Genomic DNA, 19320 nt, shown 5'->3' with positions numbered 1-19320 from the left:
CAGAACAAACAATCTGGCACCAAGCAAAAGGACACCGGGGTACTTGAGGGCTGAGACTTATGAGGTGATAGGGAGCAGGTGAGGCAGAGCACAGGTGAGGTGATTGGAGGCCACACCCTCATCAGGCACACACAGAGAAGGGGGAGGAGCAAAGGGAGCAGAGCCATGACAAACATAATATCATGTTTATGTTTAACAAAATCCATCTCCACACCCTCACAGATTTCCTTCATCATCTACCTGGTTGATTACAAACACCTCAAGATTAATGACTGGTACACTTACCCTGACTGGGCGTACGCACTAGGATGGACCATGACACTCTCCTCTGTTCTCATGGTGCCACTGTGGGCAGCTGGACAGATGTGTTTGACAGCAGGGACCTTCAGACAGGTCAGTGTCCATCTGTTACAGCCTAAACAATATGCTTCTCTTTTCTAAGACAATGAAAGTCTTCTTCTATCACTCAATAAGCTGCATGTGCAGCTTGTTTTTGGTATTAGTCAATCAACAGGTCCAAAGAATCTAAAAGATAATCTAAAATGTCTCCTGTAATTGTCCTAATGATTATGATACTATGTAAACGTACTCATTGGTTTGTTCCTGTGCTCCAGCGTTTGTCCGTTCTTTGTCGTCCTGCTGAAGATCTAGCCTGGCAGAGGAGAAACATTGGAGAGGAGGGAGCAACTGTTGAACTGACGACGTCAGCAGTGACAACTTAGTGTGACCTGCAAAGTCACATTAACTGAACATCACAGCTATCATAGTGTATAATCTTATTGTAATCAATGTAGCTCTAGCTGTATGTAGCTGTCAACTTGAGCTCTGGAAAGTTGCGATGGGTGTTTCTCTGTGTTTGTTTTGACATCTTGACTTAATGGGCAACCTGATGAATAAGAATACTTCTTTCCAAATCTGCACTTTGGTCTGGGTCTTTATTTACTACTCACATTTCAAAGTATTGGTTGAACCTACCCACTGAACTACTTATAGAGTTTTGGTCTGATACAAGGCTTGGATTGTTAAAATTACACTTGCTCTTAGTATCTCAAATTATGATGCAAAGCATCAATACCTGTTTAGAAAGCTGTATCACTGGGTGAATATGACACCATTAAGATTCAATGTGCTAATTATTGATTTCATTTAAATAAAACTGAATTAACTGTTTGAGTAGACTTCAGTTTAAGAGGGTTCTTGTTACAAGGATATCTTTGCACCATAACAAAGCTTATGAAAACAATGTGATAAGATACAAATGTAATTTATAGGAGAGAGGGTTGTATAAGAGGAACAAAATGGCTCTTCAAGAGCTCCTCGGGGTTAAAAACCCAAAAACACAACAAAACACAAGAGAGTTCGGACCAGGATGTAGTGACATTAAGAAAAGATACATAATTAAATCAACAAATATCAGTTTGCTTATACTGTGTATTTAAATGTATTCTTTCAAATTAAGTCAGGATTAGTGACTCTTTAATAAGTCCTCCTGGCTCTTGACAAACAGCAAGGTAACACCTCCACACTGGAACTTGTTTCGTATTTTAGGATAGTTTATAGACTGAGGGCAGGATAAAGTCAAATTAAGAAAATACACATAATAAAAGCAGCAGAGATCAGTTTGCAGCATTTTGGAATTATAACTGAAACACAACAGAGAACATACTTGATCTTGAGATGAACAGACAAAGAAGAAAAACAGAAAATCAGAAGAGTGCTGGAGACAGAGGACAGTGGGCCAGTAAAAGAGAATATGTTCTGGTTATGTCAGGAAATGTGGTCGGTCTGGGCAACGTGTGGAGATTTCCTTACCTCTGCTACAAGAACGGTGGAGGTGAATATTATAAACTCTCGTTTTAGTGAATGAGTTGCATTATTAACGGTCTAGGGCACTGAAAGCAATATTGATGATTGGAGAAAGAATATCACTGAACTAATCTGTCATCATCACGGGCAAATATGTTCCTAATATCTATAGGTGCCTTTCTGGTGCCGTATGGTCTGCTAGCTGTGGTGTGTGGGATACCTCTGTTCCTACTGGAGGCTTCAGTAGGTCAGTACACTCAGGAAGGATTCATCACATCTTGGAGGAAAATGTGTCCACTGATGCAAGGTGAGTTGAATCCAAAATGTGCAGTCAACAGGTGGAAGCCCAAATCACGGTTTATACATGAGGACATTTTTCTCCAAAAATGATTCAAGCTGTTTTGCCAATGTTTTATTCTTCAACAGGAGCTGAACTGTGTTCTGTATTTCTATTGCAGGAATTGGATATGGACAACTGATGATTACACTCTGTTTCTTCATCTATATTTTAATTGAAGTCTGGGCTCTCCTCTACCTGGTGTTCTCATTCAGATCTCAGCTCCCCTGGGCCAGCTGTGAGAACACCTGGAATACAGGTAAGACTTTTAAGAAAGAGAGACCTTTAAGTATTTAAGTTGGATACACAACCAACTGTAACTTATACAGAAGTGTAGCTGAATCGATTAGCTGATTGACAGAAAACTAATTATTTGGTTATTGTCAAATGTAATTTCCCATGTATAAACATTTCACGGCTCCAGCTTCACAAATGTGAAAATTTGCACATTTTTCTTTAAATACTTTTGAGGTTTGGACTCTTGCTTGGATACAACAAGCATTGTGAAGGTGTCTCTTTGGGCTCTGGGCAATTTTAACTGCATTTCTCACTAATTTGAGAATTTGGTGTGGTACTTTTTCTTAAGTAAAGGATCTGTATATTCCACCAGTGACGATAAGCCACCAGGTTGCCAGGTTAACACACAAACAACTTCACATCATCCCTACAATTCTCAGCATTCAGTTGACTTCACCCTCAATGAAACATTTGTTTGTTCCCAAACCCAGCTAACTGTCTTGGTCTTCAGACTTTCAATTCATCTAATGTGACAGCAAATCAGACCAACACCACTTCTGCTGCAACTGAGTTCTGGGAGTGAGTGTAACTTCTTTTTTTTTTTATAAATTAAATGTATATGTTTGTATTACTGTTAATGTTGGTTCTCATTCTGTTTTCATGTTATTCACTTGTTCTGATTCTTCAAGTACTTGGAGTTAAAGGTTTCTAAAAGTTTATGTACTCGGAACAAGAACATGAAACATTTCAAGGACTCTCTGGTGTTGATCTGTTTGCTATTGGTTATAATTCACAATGGCAGTTGCTCTCTGATGCATCTCTTCAGCAATTTGGGTCAAATCACGTCTACCTGTTGGATTTCCCCTCTGTCTCAGACGGCGGGTGCTGGGTATGTCTGGAGGCATTGAGGATCTGGGCAGTGTGAGATGGGAGCTGGCTTTGTGTCTTCTGGCCTGCTGGATGTTCTGCTACTTCAGTATCTGGAAAGGTGTCAGATCTTCTGGAAAGGTCCTGTGGAAACATTTTAAATCTTTATCTATCTGTGGTGCATATAATCATCAATAACCTTTGTCTTAACATTTTCATTTAAGGTAGCATATTTCACAGCCACTTTCCCCTACGTGACGCTCCTGATCCTACTCATTAGAGGATTGACTCTACCTGGAGCTTGGGACGGGATCTACTACTACCTGTATCCAAACCTGAACCGCCTGGCAAACCTTGAGGTGGTCTGTTTACTTGATCCCAGCATTAGAATTACTTGGTTATCAAGAAAAGGTAATATAATTTTGAATATATAAGAGATGTGACATCTCCGAACCTCGTCTAAAAGCAAAAGTATTCATAGCTGTTCGGAACAACCACATTAGAATCACGCTGCATCAAGTGGGCATGGTTGTCAAATTGTCTGCTCTGGAAAGTTACACAATTTATTGGATGTTGTCCTCCCCAATTCCAACATCAGAAAGTGGGGTTCAGGCACTGTTAGATGATTTGACATGCATTTTGTTTCATGCATACTGAGGCCTTAATTTCGATACTTTAGTGTATTGGGATTGGTTCACCTGCAGGGAAATGGCGGGCTAGCTCTCGGGGTCCTCCTGATTTATCAACGTTATTGAACAGTATGTAATATACCATCTTTTTATATTACAGGTGTGGATAGAAGCAGGATCTCAAATATTTTTTTCCTACAGTCTGACTGCCGGGTTTCTAAATGTCATAGCCAGCTATAATGAGTACAACAACAACTGTTACAAGTACGTATGAACCAAATATCACAACTTTGATACGGGTTTTAGAAGAAGATTTTGTCAGATTGCAGACTAATTAAAAGACAAGATTAAGAAGAGATGGCAGGTCCTCTCTCTGATAAGGGTCTGTTGTCTTTCTCTGACCTCCAGGGACTGCTTCTGGCTCTGTCTGCTGAACAGTGGGACCAGTTTTGTTGCTGGATTTGTGGTTTTCTCTGTTCTTGGATTCATGGCTCACAAACAGGGTGTTACTGTTGACACTGTGGCTGAGTCAGGTAGGGTATATTCAAAGACTTCATCAAATGCAATGTTTAATTAGTCAATTATCCAATGTTCTAACATAAATAGGTATATTTTTTGATTCTCCTCGTTCACTTGACAGGTCCAGGTTTGGCCTTCATTGTTTACCCTCAGGCAACAGCTATGATGCCTTTGCCACAGTTCTGGACAGTCTGCTTCTTCCTGATGCTTATTCTACTGACTGTTGACACACATGTAATCACATCTGTCACATTACTTTTTGACAAATAACAGATGTTTGTCAGACACAAATCAAATTGTTTGTTGGTTTTATTTTGTCCCCAGTTTGTGATTGTGGAGAGTTTTATCACCACAGTGAGCGATTTGTTTCCGAAATGGTTTCGTGCACCAGTGAGGCACGAGATCTTTGTCCTCATCATCTGTGTATCCAGCTTCCTCATACATCTTACCTTGGTTACTGAGGTGAACACAAATATCTTCATGAAACCTTCTTTATAAAACTTAGATATTGTAACATTTCATTTAAAACTGTATTTCAACTTGTCTTTTTTCAAATCTCGTCTCTTCCTGCTTCAGGGAGGAATTTACATATTCCAACTCATTGACTTCTACGGCTCTACTAGAGTCTGTCAGAATTTTATGGCTATTTGTGAATGCCTGGCAGTGGGCTGGATTTTTGGTGAGTCAGATTACTAGAGCATAAGGCTGGCCCACTAGTATTTGTCCGTCTCTATGTCAGTTCTCACTTCCTTACCTCTTCTGCCCCAAACCTGTTGGTTGTTACTGAAGACACAAATCTTTAAAAAACTTTCAAAAAGATCCAGTTTAATTTTTAAAAATGGTCAAACTGCAAGAAATATTTCACTTGGGACTATTTTCACTGGTAGATTAATAAAAATTGAGTTTGTAGTATTAGTAAAATGCAAAATATCAACAGCCATATTCTTTAATTTTAACATTTTGACAACATATAACTGTAAATTGGACTTCCATCAGGTGCTGACCGCTTTTCTAACATCATTGAGGACATGACAGGACAGAGACCGTCTGTTTTCTTCAAGCTGTGCTGGAAATACATAATTCCTCTGCTGTCATTGGTGAGTCAGAAAGTTTCTTTGTTGCTACCAAAGATTTTACATTGATTCATTAACTTTGGCAGTTTATTCAGTAAATATGAGTGAGATTTGTCAGAGAAGTACTGCTGGATTTTGTGCTGCTGGATTTGCTGCATTATTTGTGTGGCTTCAATAGATTGTGACTTAACGGGCCAGCAAACTCCAACTGTCTGTAAATGTGACTTTTACATTGCCAAACTTTGTTTTGCACAATCTACCACAAGTACAGATGATGCAGCTTAATTCATCAATACAATATTGTGTTCATGTTTAACAAAATCCATCTCCACACCCTCACAGATTTCCTTTATCCTCTACCTGGTTGATTACAAACACCTCAAGATTAATGACTGGTACACTTACCCTGACTGGGCGTACGCACTAGGATGGACCATGACACTCTCCTCTGTTCTCATGGTGCCATTGTGGGCAGCTGGACAGATGTGTTTGACAGCAGGGACCTTCAAACAGGTCAGTATCCACCCGTTACAGCCTAAACAATATGCTTCTCCTTTCTGAGACAATGAAAGTCTCCTTCTATCACTCAATAAGCTGCAGCTTGTTTTTGGTATTGGTCAATCAAAAGGTCCAAAGAATCTAAAAGATGGTCTAAAATCTCCTGTAATTGTCCTTGTGATTACGATACTACTAACATACTCATTGGTTTGTTCCTGTGCTCCAGCGTTTGTCTGTTCTTTGTCGTCCTGCTGAAGATCTAGCCTGGCAGAGGAGAAACATTGGAGAGGAGGGAGCAACTGTTGAACTGACGACGTCAGCAGTGACAACTTAGTGTGACCTGCAAAGTCACATTAACTCAACATTACAGCTATCATAGTGTATAATCTTATTGTAATCAGTGTAGCTCTAGCTGTATGTAGCTGTCATCTTGAGCTCTGGAAAGTTGTGATGGGGGTTTCTTTGTGTTTGTTTTGAAATCTTGACTTAATGGGCAATCTGATTAATAATTATAATACTTCTTTCGAAATCTGAACTTTGGTCTGAGTCTTTATTTACCACTTTACTTTACTCACATTTTCAAGTATTGGTTGAACCTACCCACTGATCTATTTATATAGTTCACATGCTGGTCTGGTACAAGGCTTGGATGTTTTTAGTAGCTCAAATTATGATGCAAAGCATCAATACCTGTTTAGAAAGCTGTATCACTGAGTGAATATGGTACCATTAAAATTAAATGCGCTAATGATGGATTTCCTTTAAATAAAACTGAATTAACTGTTTGAGTAGACTTCATTTTAACACGGTTCTTGTTAAAGGATGTCTTTGCAACATAATAAAGCTAATGAAAACAATGTTATAATATTCAAATGTGATTTCTAAGAGAACAACATGGCTCTTCAAGACATTAAAAGACAGAAAAGACACATAATTAAGTCAACAAAGATCAGTTTGCTTATACTGTGTATTTAAATGTATTATTTCAAATTAAGTCAGGATTGCTAACTCTTCAATAAGTCCCCCTGGCTCTTGACAAACAGCCCGGTAGACACCTCCACACTGGAACTGGTTTTGTATTTTATGATAGTTTATAGGCTGAGGGCAGGATAAAGTCAAATTAAGAAAAGACATAATAAAAACAGCAGAGATCAGTTCACAGTACTTTGGAATTATAACTGAAACACAACGGATAACATACTTGATTTTGAGATGGACGGACAAAGAAGAAAAACAGAAAAACAGAAGAGGGCTGGAGACAGAGGACAGTGGGCCAGTAAAAGAGAATATATTCTGGTTGTTGCAGGAAGTGTAGTCGGTCTGGGCAACGTGTGGAGATTCCCTTACCTCTGCTACAAGAACGGTGGAGGTGAATTTCATAAACTTTGTTTTTAATAAAGTTATATTATTCTGGGTGGTGCGCACCAAAACAAGATTAATATTGATGGTTAGTATGTGAACAGATATTCCGTCTGTATAATTTTTATACAACTATAGGTGCCTTTCTGGTGCCATATGGTCTGTTAGCTGTGGTGTGTGGGATAACTCTGTTCCTACTGGAGAGTTCAGTTGGTCAGTACACTCAGGAAGGATTCATCACCTGCTGGAGGAAAATGTGTCCACTGGCACAAGGTGAGTTGATTGTGTTCAGATATATTCAGCATAAAAAATATTAATATATATATAAATATAATATACTAATACCAACTTGAAAAATTTAAAGATTACTCTGATAATTCACAGACATATTTAAACCATCTCCAATAATTAAAAAATGTATACCCAACAAAATGGTTAACTCTGCTTATCATTTGTTTTTTAGGAATTGGATATGGAAATTTTATAATGAAACTGTATGAGTTCAACTACATTATAATCCAAGTCTGGGCTCTCCTCTACCTGGTGTTCTCATTCAGATCCCAGCTCCCCTGGGCCAGCTGTGAGAACACCTGGAATACAGGTAAAGTTACGGTAGACTATAAAACACTATGTGTTAATGTGTATAAAAGCAGTTCCTCAAACTGACTTTTTTTTTTCTTCTCTCAACCAGCGAACTGTATGGGTATTTAGATCTTTGATTCTCTGACAAATCAGACCGTGCTGACAAACACCACCTCTGCTGCTACCGAGTTCTGGGAGTGAGTTTTCATACATTCAGAAAAACTATTTAGAAATGTTCACACAACTGCTTAAACTCCTAGTGAATCATAATCCAAGTCAGGTATCCACTTCTCCTCTGATATAATTATGAAAAATCCTATGGATAATGTCTATAAATCATAATTTCTTGTCATATCATGTGTATCTCTTAAACGTCCCCTCAGACGGCGAGTGCTGGGCATGTCTGGAGGCATTGAGGATCTGGGCAGTGTGAGATGGGAGCTGGCTTTGTGTCTTCTGGCCAGCTGGATGTTCTGCTACTTCAGTATCTGGAAAGGTGTCAGATCTTCTGGAAAGGTCCTCTGAAAACATTTTAAATCTTTATCTATCTGTGGTGCATATAATCATCAATAACCTTTTACAATTTTCTTTCAATTTAAGGTAGCGTATTTCACAGCCACGTTCCCCTACGTGATGCTCCTGATCCTACTCATTAGAGGCTTGACTCTACCTGGAGCTTGGGACGGGATCTACTACTACCTGTATCCAAACCTGAACCGCCTGGCAAACCTTGAGGTGGCCTGTTTACTTGATCCCAAAGTTACAATTAGAATTTTAAACACACTGAGGCCTTAATTTAAATGGTTGGTTGGCTCTTGTTTGACATCCTCCACCTTCTGTTGTGTGATCTTTACATTATAATCCTTGGAATGTGGGGTCTGACCAGGAGTCCTTCTCCTGAATTGGGCCCCTATTTGTCAAGCATCTCAGAATTACTGCTAGAAATCAACTTTTCTTACATTACAGGTCTGGATAGAAGCAGGATCTCAAATATTTTTCTCCTTCAGCCTGACTACAGGGAGTCTAAATGTCCTGGGCAGCTATAATGAGTACAACAACAACTGTTACAAGTAGGTATATCTAAGACATTACAACTTTGATATGACAATACATGTGGTTGGTTTTAGAAGGAGGTCTTGACAAGTTACAGACTAATTAAAAGTGTAGGAATGTCCTCTCTCTGACGAGGGTCTTTTGTCTTTCTGTGACCTCCAGGGACTGCTTCTGGCTCTGTCTGCTGAACAGTGGGACCAGTTTTGTTGCTGGATTTGTTGTCTTCTCTGTACTTGGATTCATGGCTCAAAAACAGGATGTTACTGTCGACAATGTGGCTGAGTCAGGTACAGTATATTCAAAGATTTCATCAAATTAAATGTTTAATTAAAGCTGCAAGCAACAATGAACAAGCCCTTGCTTCTGCACATGCCAGAGTGTGCTGCGGTTGGGTTACACACTACAGTGTTTCCTGTAAGATTTTTTTTAGCAGTGGGGGCAGGGCCGTCGGAACACCCCACCCCCCTCCATAAGTGACACTTCGCTGCGACACAAACAAATATATTTACCGTTTTAATCTTTCAGATGTTTGATATCAGGACGTAGAGCTGAGAACTGACAAGCTGAACGTTGTCCAATTAAAACGGACCCACCGCGGTGACTTTTGGTGGAGCTGTTAGTTTAATAGTCAACTTGGAAGAAAGCGAACATTGTGGAGTTAAACTGGACAGCCCCAATAACCTCTGAATAGTTCTACTTGTTGTTAAATTGCAATGTGAGCGGCAGCCAACGGGGGTGCATTATGTCGGCAGGATCATTTAAAAGGCAACTGTGACTACATTGTATGTCTGCCCCATTTCTGAGACCGTGGCGGCAGATATTTAACAGCAGCGGGCTGCCACTCCAAAATCAACATACAGGAAACACTGCACTAGTACATCATGGGAACACCAAGCCATCAACATTTCATGTAAATCACATCACAATCGCCATACAAGGCTTACTTCTTCTTGCCAGTAGGTGGCACTATGACAGTGACTGAATGTTGGCACTTGGATGTGTTCAGACCAGGGCTCTTATCAAACTAATGAAGGTTGGGGCCAATTGGAGAATCTATACAGAAGTTATGTTTAGCACTAGGGTAAGGGTTGTGTTTAGGGTTAAACAGTAGGAGGTTCTATGGCAATGAGCGAATATTAGCATGCAGATGTATTCATGCAAATAACGTATACATAGTAAATATGTAAAATTTGACGCTGTTTTCAGAATGGATACTGAACTAAGAGCTAGGGTTTCCTTTGTAATGGCCAAACACCGATTTTTGAGTGGACACCACGGACACACCGTTTGACCAAATGTCAAGATTTGTATAACTTTTCATCTTGAACTTCTTTAGAGTGTACTTGCCATTCTGATTAATTCCTCGGGAGGAGTGCAATAAAATAGAAGCCCCGAAATTGGCAGAAATGGTGCCAAAATTTGACATAAAACCGACTTCCTGTTGGATTTAGGATATGGCTCCAAGTCTGACACAATGCAATGGAAACAACCTTCAACGAAAACTCACCACATTCATCACATGCCATCAACAATGTTTTGCGTCTTCTGGCCAAATTTCAGCTGGATCTGATCAACCTGCTAGGAGTAGAACATGAAAGTATAAAACATGTCATTTTTTTCCCAAGTGTAGGACCAACAGACTCAAGAACTTCTTTGTCCCTCATGCCATCATACTCTACAACTCCTCACTTGGGGGGAGGAGGAAATAGGGTAAAGAGGAAAGAAGGGAAGGAGTGGTAGCCACTCACTGTGCAATAGTAATTTACTCATACATACCTGGACACTCTTCTTCTTTCTTGTGGAATAACTTAATCCACCGCTTAAGTGCAATAATTTAATTTAACTGCTAATTTCTGCTAATGTCATTTATCCAGTGTATAATAACACAATGCCATATACATTCCTATATATTTATCTGTATTTATCCTCTATACAGTTCTCTACATTTATTTTATTTTATTTTATTTTACTTGAATTTAATTTAAATTTATTCTTATCTCTACTTTCTATATATTGCTAAGAGTTTATTGTTTATTGTTTACTTTCTATATTAGCTAAGAGTTTATTGTTTATCTTATACTGTATTTTTTTATACCTCTTTTATTTTAGTTTATATAAGTGTTTTGTAAACTGCTGGAAATTCAATTTCCTTGAGGGAGTTATCCCAAAGTGATCAATAAAGAGAAGTCTAAGTCTAAGTCTATTGTCTATTGCCAGTAGGGGGTGCTATGGGTATGAGTGAATATTGTCAAATAGATGTGTTCACAGCTGGAGTCTTATCAGACTTGTGAAGTTTAGTGCAGATTAGACAAAGTACACTGAAGTTATAACAACTTCCTGTTTCATGGTGAAACATGGAAATTTGGCACCATGCCACGGAAACGTCCTCTGACGAAAAGTCAAGATTTTGATCGTGATGGTCTTTAGGCTGCACTGACCAAATTTGAGGCCTATCCGATAAATTCCCTAGGAGGAGTTTGTTCAAATACCACACGTGCTAAATCCTGTTGGGGTTGAGCTAGGACTACAAGATGCTTTTTTGTTCATCTGGATCTACATGTGTACGTTGCGGCTGCTCAATAGGGGGTTGTCGAGCCAATTTTCTGCTCTACTGCTTGAGACCCATAGAATATGTAATTTTTAGCCATGACTGACATGTGTGCCGCGTTTCATGAGATTCAGAACATGTTGTGGCATCCAAAAATGAGATTTACTTTTACCAACAATAATAATAAGACTACGAACAAATACAATAGGGCCTTTGCACTAGTTAGTGCTCGGGCCCTAATTAGTAAATTATCCAAAGATGAACACAATGTTCTAACATGAATAGGTATAATTTTTGCTTCTCCTCGTTCACTTCACAGGTCCAGGTTTGGCCTTCATTGCTTACCCTCAAGCAACAGCTATGATGCCTTTGCCACAGTTCTGGACAGTCTGCTTCTTCCTGATGCTTATTCTATTGACTGTTGACACACATGTAATAACATCTGTCACATTACTTTTTGACAAATAACAGATGTTTGTCAGACACAAATCAAATTGTTTGTTGGTTTTATTTTGTCCCCAGTTTGTGATTGTGGAGAGTTCTATCACCACAGTGAGCGATTTGTTTCCGAAATGGTTTCGTGCACCAGTGAGGCACGAGATCTTTGTCCTCATCATCTGTGTATCCAGCTTCCTCATACATCTTACCCTGGTTACTGAGGTGAACACAAATATCTTAATGAAACCTTCTTTTTAATACTAATTTAGATATAATAACATTTCATTCAAATGTTTATTAAAATCTCTTCTCTTCCTGCTTCAGGGAGGAATTTACATATTCCAACTCATTGACTTCTATGGCTCTACCAGAGTCTGTCAGAATTTTATTGCTATTTGTGAATGCCTGGCAGTGGGCTGGATTTTTGGTGAGTCAGATTACGTATACATTTATAGTTTTCTATTGTATCCTATTAAAAGGCCAAAATCAACAATGGATTAGTTCATCTCTCAGTACGTTCTCACTTTGTTGTCTATGATTTTCACCCCAAGCCCATGTTGGTTGTTACTGAAGACGTGCATTTTTAAAAAACTGTCAGAAATATCTAGATTCATTTTTAAAAAGGCTCAATAATTTCCTAAAACACCTGTGCACCATAGCTTTTAGTCAACATTAATCAAACTGGAAGAAATAGTGCATTTGTTAGGGACTATTTTCAGTGGTGGATTAATACACATTTCGGTCTTATCATTGAATTTATTTAGTAAAGGTCCAGTGTCTAACATTTTGGAGGATCTATTGGCAGAAATTAAATCTAATATTCATATGTATGTTTTCATTTGTGTATAACCACCTTAATATAGGAAGATTGATCACATCAACTGAACGAGGGCAAATTCTTTTATTCAGCTGTCTTAATCACACTGTTGTCTGTGTATTTTGCTGCACATTTCAAATAGTGACTAAATTGACAATTTTGATTTCAGGTGCTGACCAGTTCTCTAACATCATTGAGGACATGACAGGACAGAGACCGTCTGTTTTCTTCAAAGTGTGCTGGAAATACATCATTCCTCTGCTGTCACTGGTGAGTCAGAAAGTTTCTTTGTTGCTACCAAAGATTTTACATTGATTCATTAACTTTGGCAGTTTATTCAGTAAATATGAGTGAGATTTGTCAGAGAAGTACTGCTGGATTTTGTGCTGCTGGATTTGCTGCATTATTTGTGTGGCTTCAATAGATTGTGACTTAACGGGCCAGTCAGAAAATTTCTTTGTGGCTACCAATGGTTTTACATTCCTTCATTAACTTTTGTTTAGAGAATTTGAGTAAGATTTGTCAAAGCAGTACTGCCTGATTTTCTTGATTATTTGTGTTAATTTCACACTTTCATCTTCCAGCATAATTAATTCTTGGCTTAACTTATCTGTGACGTTTATAGTGCCGAAACTATATTTGCACCATCTACCACAAGTACAGATGATGTAACTGAATTCATCAACATAATATTATGTTTATGTTTAACAAAATCCATCTCCACACCCTCACAGATTTCCTTCATCCTCTACCTGGTTGATTACAAACACCTCAAGATTAATGACTGGTACACTTACCCTGACTGGGCTTACGTACTAGGATGGACCATGACACTCTCCTCTGTTCTCATGGTGCCACTGTGGGCAGCTGGACAGATGTGTTTGACAGCAGGGACCTTCAGACAGGTCAGTGTCCATCTGTTACAGCCTAAACAATATGCTTCTTTTTTCTAAGACGATGAAAGTCTTCTTCTATCACTCAATAAGCTGCATGTGCAGCTTGTTTTTGGTATTGGTCAATCAAAAGGTCCAGAGAATCTAAAAGATAATCTAAAATGTCTCCTGTAATTGTCCTAATGATTATGATACTATGTAAACGTACTCATTGGTTTGTTCCTGTGCTCCAGCGTTGGTCCGTTCTTTGTCGTCCTGCTGAAGATCTAGCCTGGCAGAGGAGAAACATTGGAGAGGAGGGAGCAACTGTTGAACTGACGACGTCAGCAGTGACAACTTAGTGTGACCTGCAAAGTCACATTAACTCAACATTACAGCTATCATAGTGTATAATCTTATTGTAATCAGTGTAGCTATAGCTGTATGTAGCTGTCATCCTGAGCTCTGGACAGTTGTGATGGGTGTTTCTCTGTGTTTGTTTTGACATCTTGAGTTAATGGGCAATCTGATGAATAATTATAATACTTCTTTCCAAATCTGCACTTTGGTCTGAGTCTTTATTTACTACATTACTACTCACATTCTGAAGTGTGGGTTGAACCGAGGGTTGTAGAAGAGGAACAAGATGGCTGTTTAAGAGCTCCTCAGGGTTAAAACCCAACATCACACCTAAACACCAGAATGAAAGGACTTGGTGGGTTCAGACCAGGATGTAGTGACATTAAGAAAAGACACATAATTAAATCAACGATTCGGTTTGCTTCTACTGTGTATTTAACTGTATTCTTTCAAATTAAGTCAGGATTGCTAACTCTTTAATAAGTCCCCCTGGCTCTTGACAAACAGCCCGGTAGACACCTCCACGCTGGAACTGGTTTGCTATTCAAATATAATTTATAGGTTGAGGGCAGGATGAAGTCAAATTAAGAAAAGACACATAATAAAAGCAGCAGAGATCAGTTTGCAGCATTTTGGAATTATAATTGAAACACAAGGGGTTAATTGATCTTGAGATGAACAGACAAAGAAGAAAAACAGAAAAACAGAAGAGGGCTGGAGACAGAGGACAGTGGGCCAGTAAAACTGAATATATTCTGGTTGTTGCAGGAAATGTGGTTGGTTTGGGCAACGTGTGGAGATTTCCTTACCTCTGCTACAAGAATGGTGGAGGTGAATATTATAAATGTTTTTAGTAGAGTTGCATTATTCTGGGTGGTGTGCACCAAAATAAGTATTGATGGTTAGTATGTGAAAAGATATTCCATCTGTATAATATTTATACACCTATAGGTGCCTTTCTGGTGCCGTATGGTCTGTTAGCTGTGGTGGTTGGGTTACCTCTGTTCCTACTGGAGAGTTCAGTAGGTCAGTACACCCAGGAAGGATTCATCACCTGCTGGAGGAAGCTGTGTCCACTGGCACAAGGTGAGTTGATGTGTGATGAAATGAAACTCATAGAAAATATTACATGATACTAATATTGACTTGAGAAATTAAAAGATAACTCTACTGATAATTCACAGATAATTTTAAACCATCTCCAGAGATTTAAAAATGTATAACCCTATTTGTTTTTTAGGAATTGGATATGGAAATACTATAATTAAACTGTATGACTTCAGCTACATTATAATTCAAGTCTGGGCTCTCCTCTACCTGGTGTTGTCATTCAGATCCCAGCTCCCCTGGGGCAGTTGTGAGAACACCTGGAATACAGGTAAAGTTACGGTAGCCTACGGAGTTTACTTTAATGTGTAAACCTTGCAAAAAGGTTCTATAATACCATTACAGTATATATGCACTTTTGTCCGGGGACCTTCATGTGTTAATGTCTGTAAAGTAATTTTACTATAATCTTTTGTTTATGCTCTTAACCAGTGAACTGTATGGGTCTTCAGATTCAGACAAATCATACCGTGCTGACAAACACCACCTCTGCTGCTACCGAGTTCTGGGAGTGAGTCTAAACACTGGGATCACTTTGTAACACTATGGCAAATGTACAGAAATCATAAATCCTAATTTCTTGTCATATTATGTCTTTCTTTTCTATATCCCCTATCCTCAGACGGCGAGTGCTGGGCATGTCTGGAGGCATTGAGGAGCTGGGCAGTGTGAGATGGGAGCTGGCTTTGTGTCTTCTGGCCAGCTGGATGTTCTGCTACTTCAGTATCTGGAAAGGTGTCAGATCTTCTGGAAAGGCCAGTGAATATTTGCACTAAAATGTTATAGTACATAGAAACCAGCATTATGCATTTTACTTATGTATTCTCTTCTGGTTATTAAAAATAATGTGTTTTTCTTTAAAAGGTAGCGTATTTCACAGCCACTTTCCCCTACGTGATGCTCGTAATACTGCTCATCAGGGGTCTGACTCTGCCTGGAGCTTGGGACGGGATCTACTACTACCTGTATCCAGACCTGAACCGCCTGGCAAACCTTGAGGTGGCCTATGTTAGCATGTATAGTATATGTACAGTTATTCTAGGTGAGGCTCGAGGAAGACAATCAAGCAGCGTCAGTAATCTTCAGTAAAGCTGTTCCTTTTCATTTGCTGAGTTTTGAATAATTTAAAAGACACATACTGAAGTCTGAAAAATAACAAAACAAACACGTACCTCTGAAACATCTGAAGACACAAGTATGATATTACTTCAGTAAGTATTATATGTAAATAATGTTCTTTTTGTGACATTATAGGTCTGGATAGAGGCAGGATCACAAATATGTTTTTCCTTCAGCGTGACTTTAGGAATTCTGAATGTTTTGGGAAGCTATAATGAGTACAATAACAACTGTTATAAGTAAGTATAATGCAAAACACAATCACTTATGTAAGAATACTTTCCTTTAAAAGTGTGTTGGCTGCAATAACCATTACCACCAACCACCACTAGTTGAGGCTAAGGGAAAATCTACTTTATATTTATTTAATACATAGCTTTTTTTAAAATTATCCTTTTAATCTCCATAGGATGGGCTTGATGACCAATACTATATTTTGGAAATGTCTGATAGAAACAGGAACATTTCTCCATGCAATTTTGGAGTGTAAACTTTTACACCAATTTGGATGATGTTTGGATGTTGTAACGACCCGGCCCGTTATGGAGAGCAGTAACATATAACTGGGATAGTAAATGAGGTGGAATGCGACAACTGGTCAGGTTCTGGTTAAAATCAGGCATTTATTTAACTAATGAGAGTGTGTTTGCACAGGGAAATGTAACAGAAAAAGGGAGACTATATAGATGCTGATAGATAACGCAAAATGAAGTAGAATAAATGACAATTACTTAGCTCAAAAATACACTAAAACACAAAAAGAGGTCAGCACCCATAAGCTCAAAAATACAATGAACAAAAAAAAACTAGCAGTTATTCTGCAACTTAAATGTCTCAAACAAAAGGGAGTCCAACTCTAGGTACTCTGAATCAAACTAAATGAACTCCAAAGATTCCAAAGAACACTGACTGAAACCACTCAGGCAACAGCCAGGCAACACTAAAGGAATACAAGCACTCTAAACACTCTAAACACAATAGTACGCAACCAACAGCAAGGCGAACTGATCACTGGTTCGCAGCCACCCTGAACTGTGGACACACAAGCTATTTAAGTGCAGCTGGGGTTGATTGAAGACTGCTGATTGGTAGGTTCAGTCAAATCACAGCCACACCAATCACAGATGCCAGGGAACAGCAACCAGGAAGTAGGCGGTCTCAGCTCAAGAAGGACCAATCCTCGAGGGGATCACAGATGAATTGGCATACCCGGCAGGATCACTCATGGAAACAAATACACACTAAAGGGCAGCCAGTGGCGGCTGTAACAATGTCTTTTAACTAGAGGTCTCTGTTCACCTGTCTATGAATTCCCATTTTAAATTGAAGACACATTATTGCAAATGTCTCTCTGATAAGGGTCTGTTGTCTTCCTGTGACCTCCAGGGACTGTTTCTGGCTCTGTCTGCTGAACAGTGGGACCAGTTTTGTTGCTGGATTTGTGGTCTTCTCTGTTCTTGGATTCATGGCTCACAAACAGGGTGTTACTGTTGACAGTGTGGTTCAGTCAGGTAAGGTTTTAATATGACATGATGTTGAAATCCCATACTGAGTGTAGATACAAATAACTTTCTCTTTTTTGTTGAATTTCCTATTCACAGGTCCAGGTTTGGCCTTCATCGCTTACCCTCAGGCAACAGCTATGATGCCTTTGCCACAGTTCTGGACTGTCTGCTTCTTCCTGATGCTTTTTTTCCTCAGTGTTGACACACATGTAAGCTGTTTAGATGTTATACTCATTGATAAATTAAAAATGTACAGCAGGCACCAACAATGGTTTTCTCATTTTATTTAATCGCGCAGTTTGTGACAGTAGAGGGTTTTATCACCTCAATAAGCGACTTGTTTCCGAAGCTGTTTCGTAAATCTGGAAGACATGAAATCTTTGTCCTTGTCATCTGCTTGTTCTTCTTCCTCATACACCTGATGTTGGTTACTGAGGTGAATAAAACACTTCCATGACAGTATATTCAAACAACTATTGTCACAAAATATAAAAAAATACACATTTAAATCGATTTCTTATATTCAAATCTGGTCTCCACCTGCTGTAGGGAGGGATTTACATATTCCAGCTTATCGATTATTATGGCACGACCAGAGCATGTCATTATTTCATGGCTTTATCCGAGTGTCTGGCTCTGGCCTGGAGTTTTGGTAAGCAAAAAATTTTGCATTTATATGCACCATGGTTAGACTAGTTGCATTGCCTGAATATAACCAAACGTTTTATTCTTCCTCTTATTTTAGCAACTATACTCTGTAATAGTAATACAAGAACTTTATATTTCTTTTAAACTGGTCTAATGTACATTCTGTGAATTTCCATAAGGTGCTGATCGTATTATTAACATCATTGAGGACATGACAGGACACAGACCTTCAGTTTTCTTCAAACTGTGCTGGAAATACATCATTCCTCTGCTGTCACTGGTGAGTCAGAAAGGTTTTGAAATGTAGTTATATTATACTCTAATAACAAGACTAAAAGTCTACAGTCAAACTAGCAGCACTGTACATGGGCAAATTGTTAACACTTCATATTTTCCTTTAGCGATTGATGGTAGATGAAAGGGTAAAGAATCACCAAAGATAATTAATTTACCATTTGATAGGCGCTAGAGGAAAAGGTCAGTAGGGTTCATCTTCTGAAGACCATAAATATAAAATTCAATTCTTGTTCAGATGTTTCAGGATGATCCAAAATGGTGGACCAACTAACTGCCATTGCTATACCACACTGCACATTTGTGCAGAATAATTAGATTAGAAAGGGTTTCTGTACATTTTGTAAGGTCAACATTTTTTTGTTATACTTACTGAACCTTCAGACTTCCTTCATCCTCTACCTGGTTGATTACAAACACCTCAAGATTAATGACTGGTACACTTACCCTGACTGGGCTTACGCACTAGGATGGACCATGACACTCTCCTCTGTTCTCATGGTGCCACTGTGGGCAGCTGGACAGATGTGTTTGACTGCAGGGACCTTCAGACAGGTCAGTGTCCATCTGTTACAGCATAAATAATATACTTCTTGCTTTTGGTATTGGTCAATCAACAGGTCCAAAGAATCTAAAAGATAATCTAAAATGT

General features: G+C 38.8%; 2 protein-coding genes across 8 annotated transcripts in view; both read left to right on the top strand.

The window, feature by feature from the left end:
• Nucleotides 1-19320, top strand: part of LOC127369461 (sodium- and chloride-dependent GABA transporter 3-like) — a 32711-nt gene that overhangs the window by 12767 nt on the left and 624 nt on the right. For 2 of the 7 annotated variants that reach the window (XM_051410931.1, XM_051410917.1), the window contains exons 12-13: nt 5392-5492; nt 5811-5981. In XM_051410931.1, coding sequence (XP_051266891.1) covers nt 5392-5492; nt 5811-5981 — 272 coding nt within the window. Of the gene's footprint in view, nt 1-614; nt 729-5391; nt 5493-5810; nt 5982-6192; nt 6459-12932; nt 13034-13497; nt 13669-19320 lie in introns of those variants that run through there. The other 5 variants (XM_051410926.1, XM_051410909.1, XM_051410901.1 and 2 more) reach the window with 5 other exon arrangements.
• Nucleotides 14613-15842, top strand: LOC127369553 (sodium- and chloride-dependent betaine transporter-like). Its single transcript, XM_051411040.1, has 5 exons — nt 14613-14826; nt 14947-15081; nt 15236-15373; nt 15555-15613; nt 15725-15842. Exons 1-5 carry the CDS (start codon nt 14670-14672, stop codon nt 15755-15757), a joined length of 522 nt encoding a protein of 173 aa, XP_051267000.1. The 5' UTR covers nt 14613-14669; the 3' UTR covers nt 15758-15842.

The sequence above is a fragment of the Dicentrarchus labrax genome, unplaced genomic scaffold (genome assembly GCF_905237075.1).
Source record: "Dicentrarchus labrax unplaced genomic scaffold, dlabrax2021, whole genome shotgun sequence".
Taxonomy (NCBI): domain Eukaryota; kingdom Metazoa; phylum Chordata; class Actinopteri; family Moronidae; genus Dicentrarchus; species Dicentrarchus labrax.
Note: the sequence above shows the minus strand (reverse complement) of the source record. Positions and strands in the feature narration are given on the sequence as shown.

Coding starts and splice junctions, on each gene's coding strand:
- LOC127369553 (XM_051411040.1), top strand. CDS start 14,670: ATGAACAGACAAAGAAGAAAAACAGAAAAACAGAAGAGGGCTGGAGAC. Junction 14,827..14,946: donor CTGCTACAAGAATGGTGGAG/GTGAATATTATA, acceptor ATACACCTATAG/GTGCCTTTCTGGTGCCGTAT. Junction 15,374..15,554: donor TGAGAACACCTGGAATACAG/GTAAAGTTACGG, acceptor ATGGGTCTTCAG/ATTCAGACAAATCATACCGT.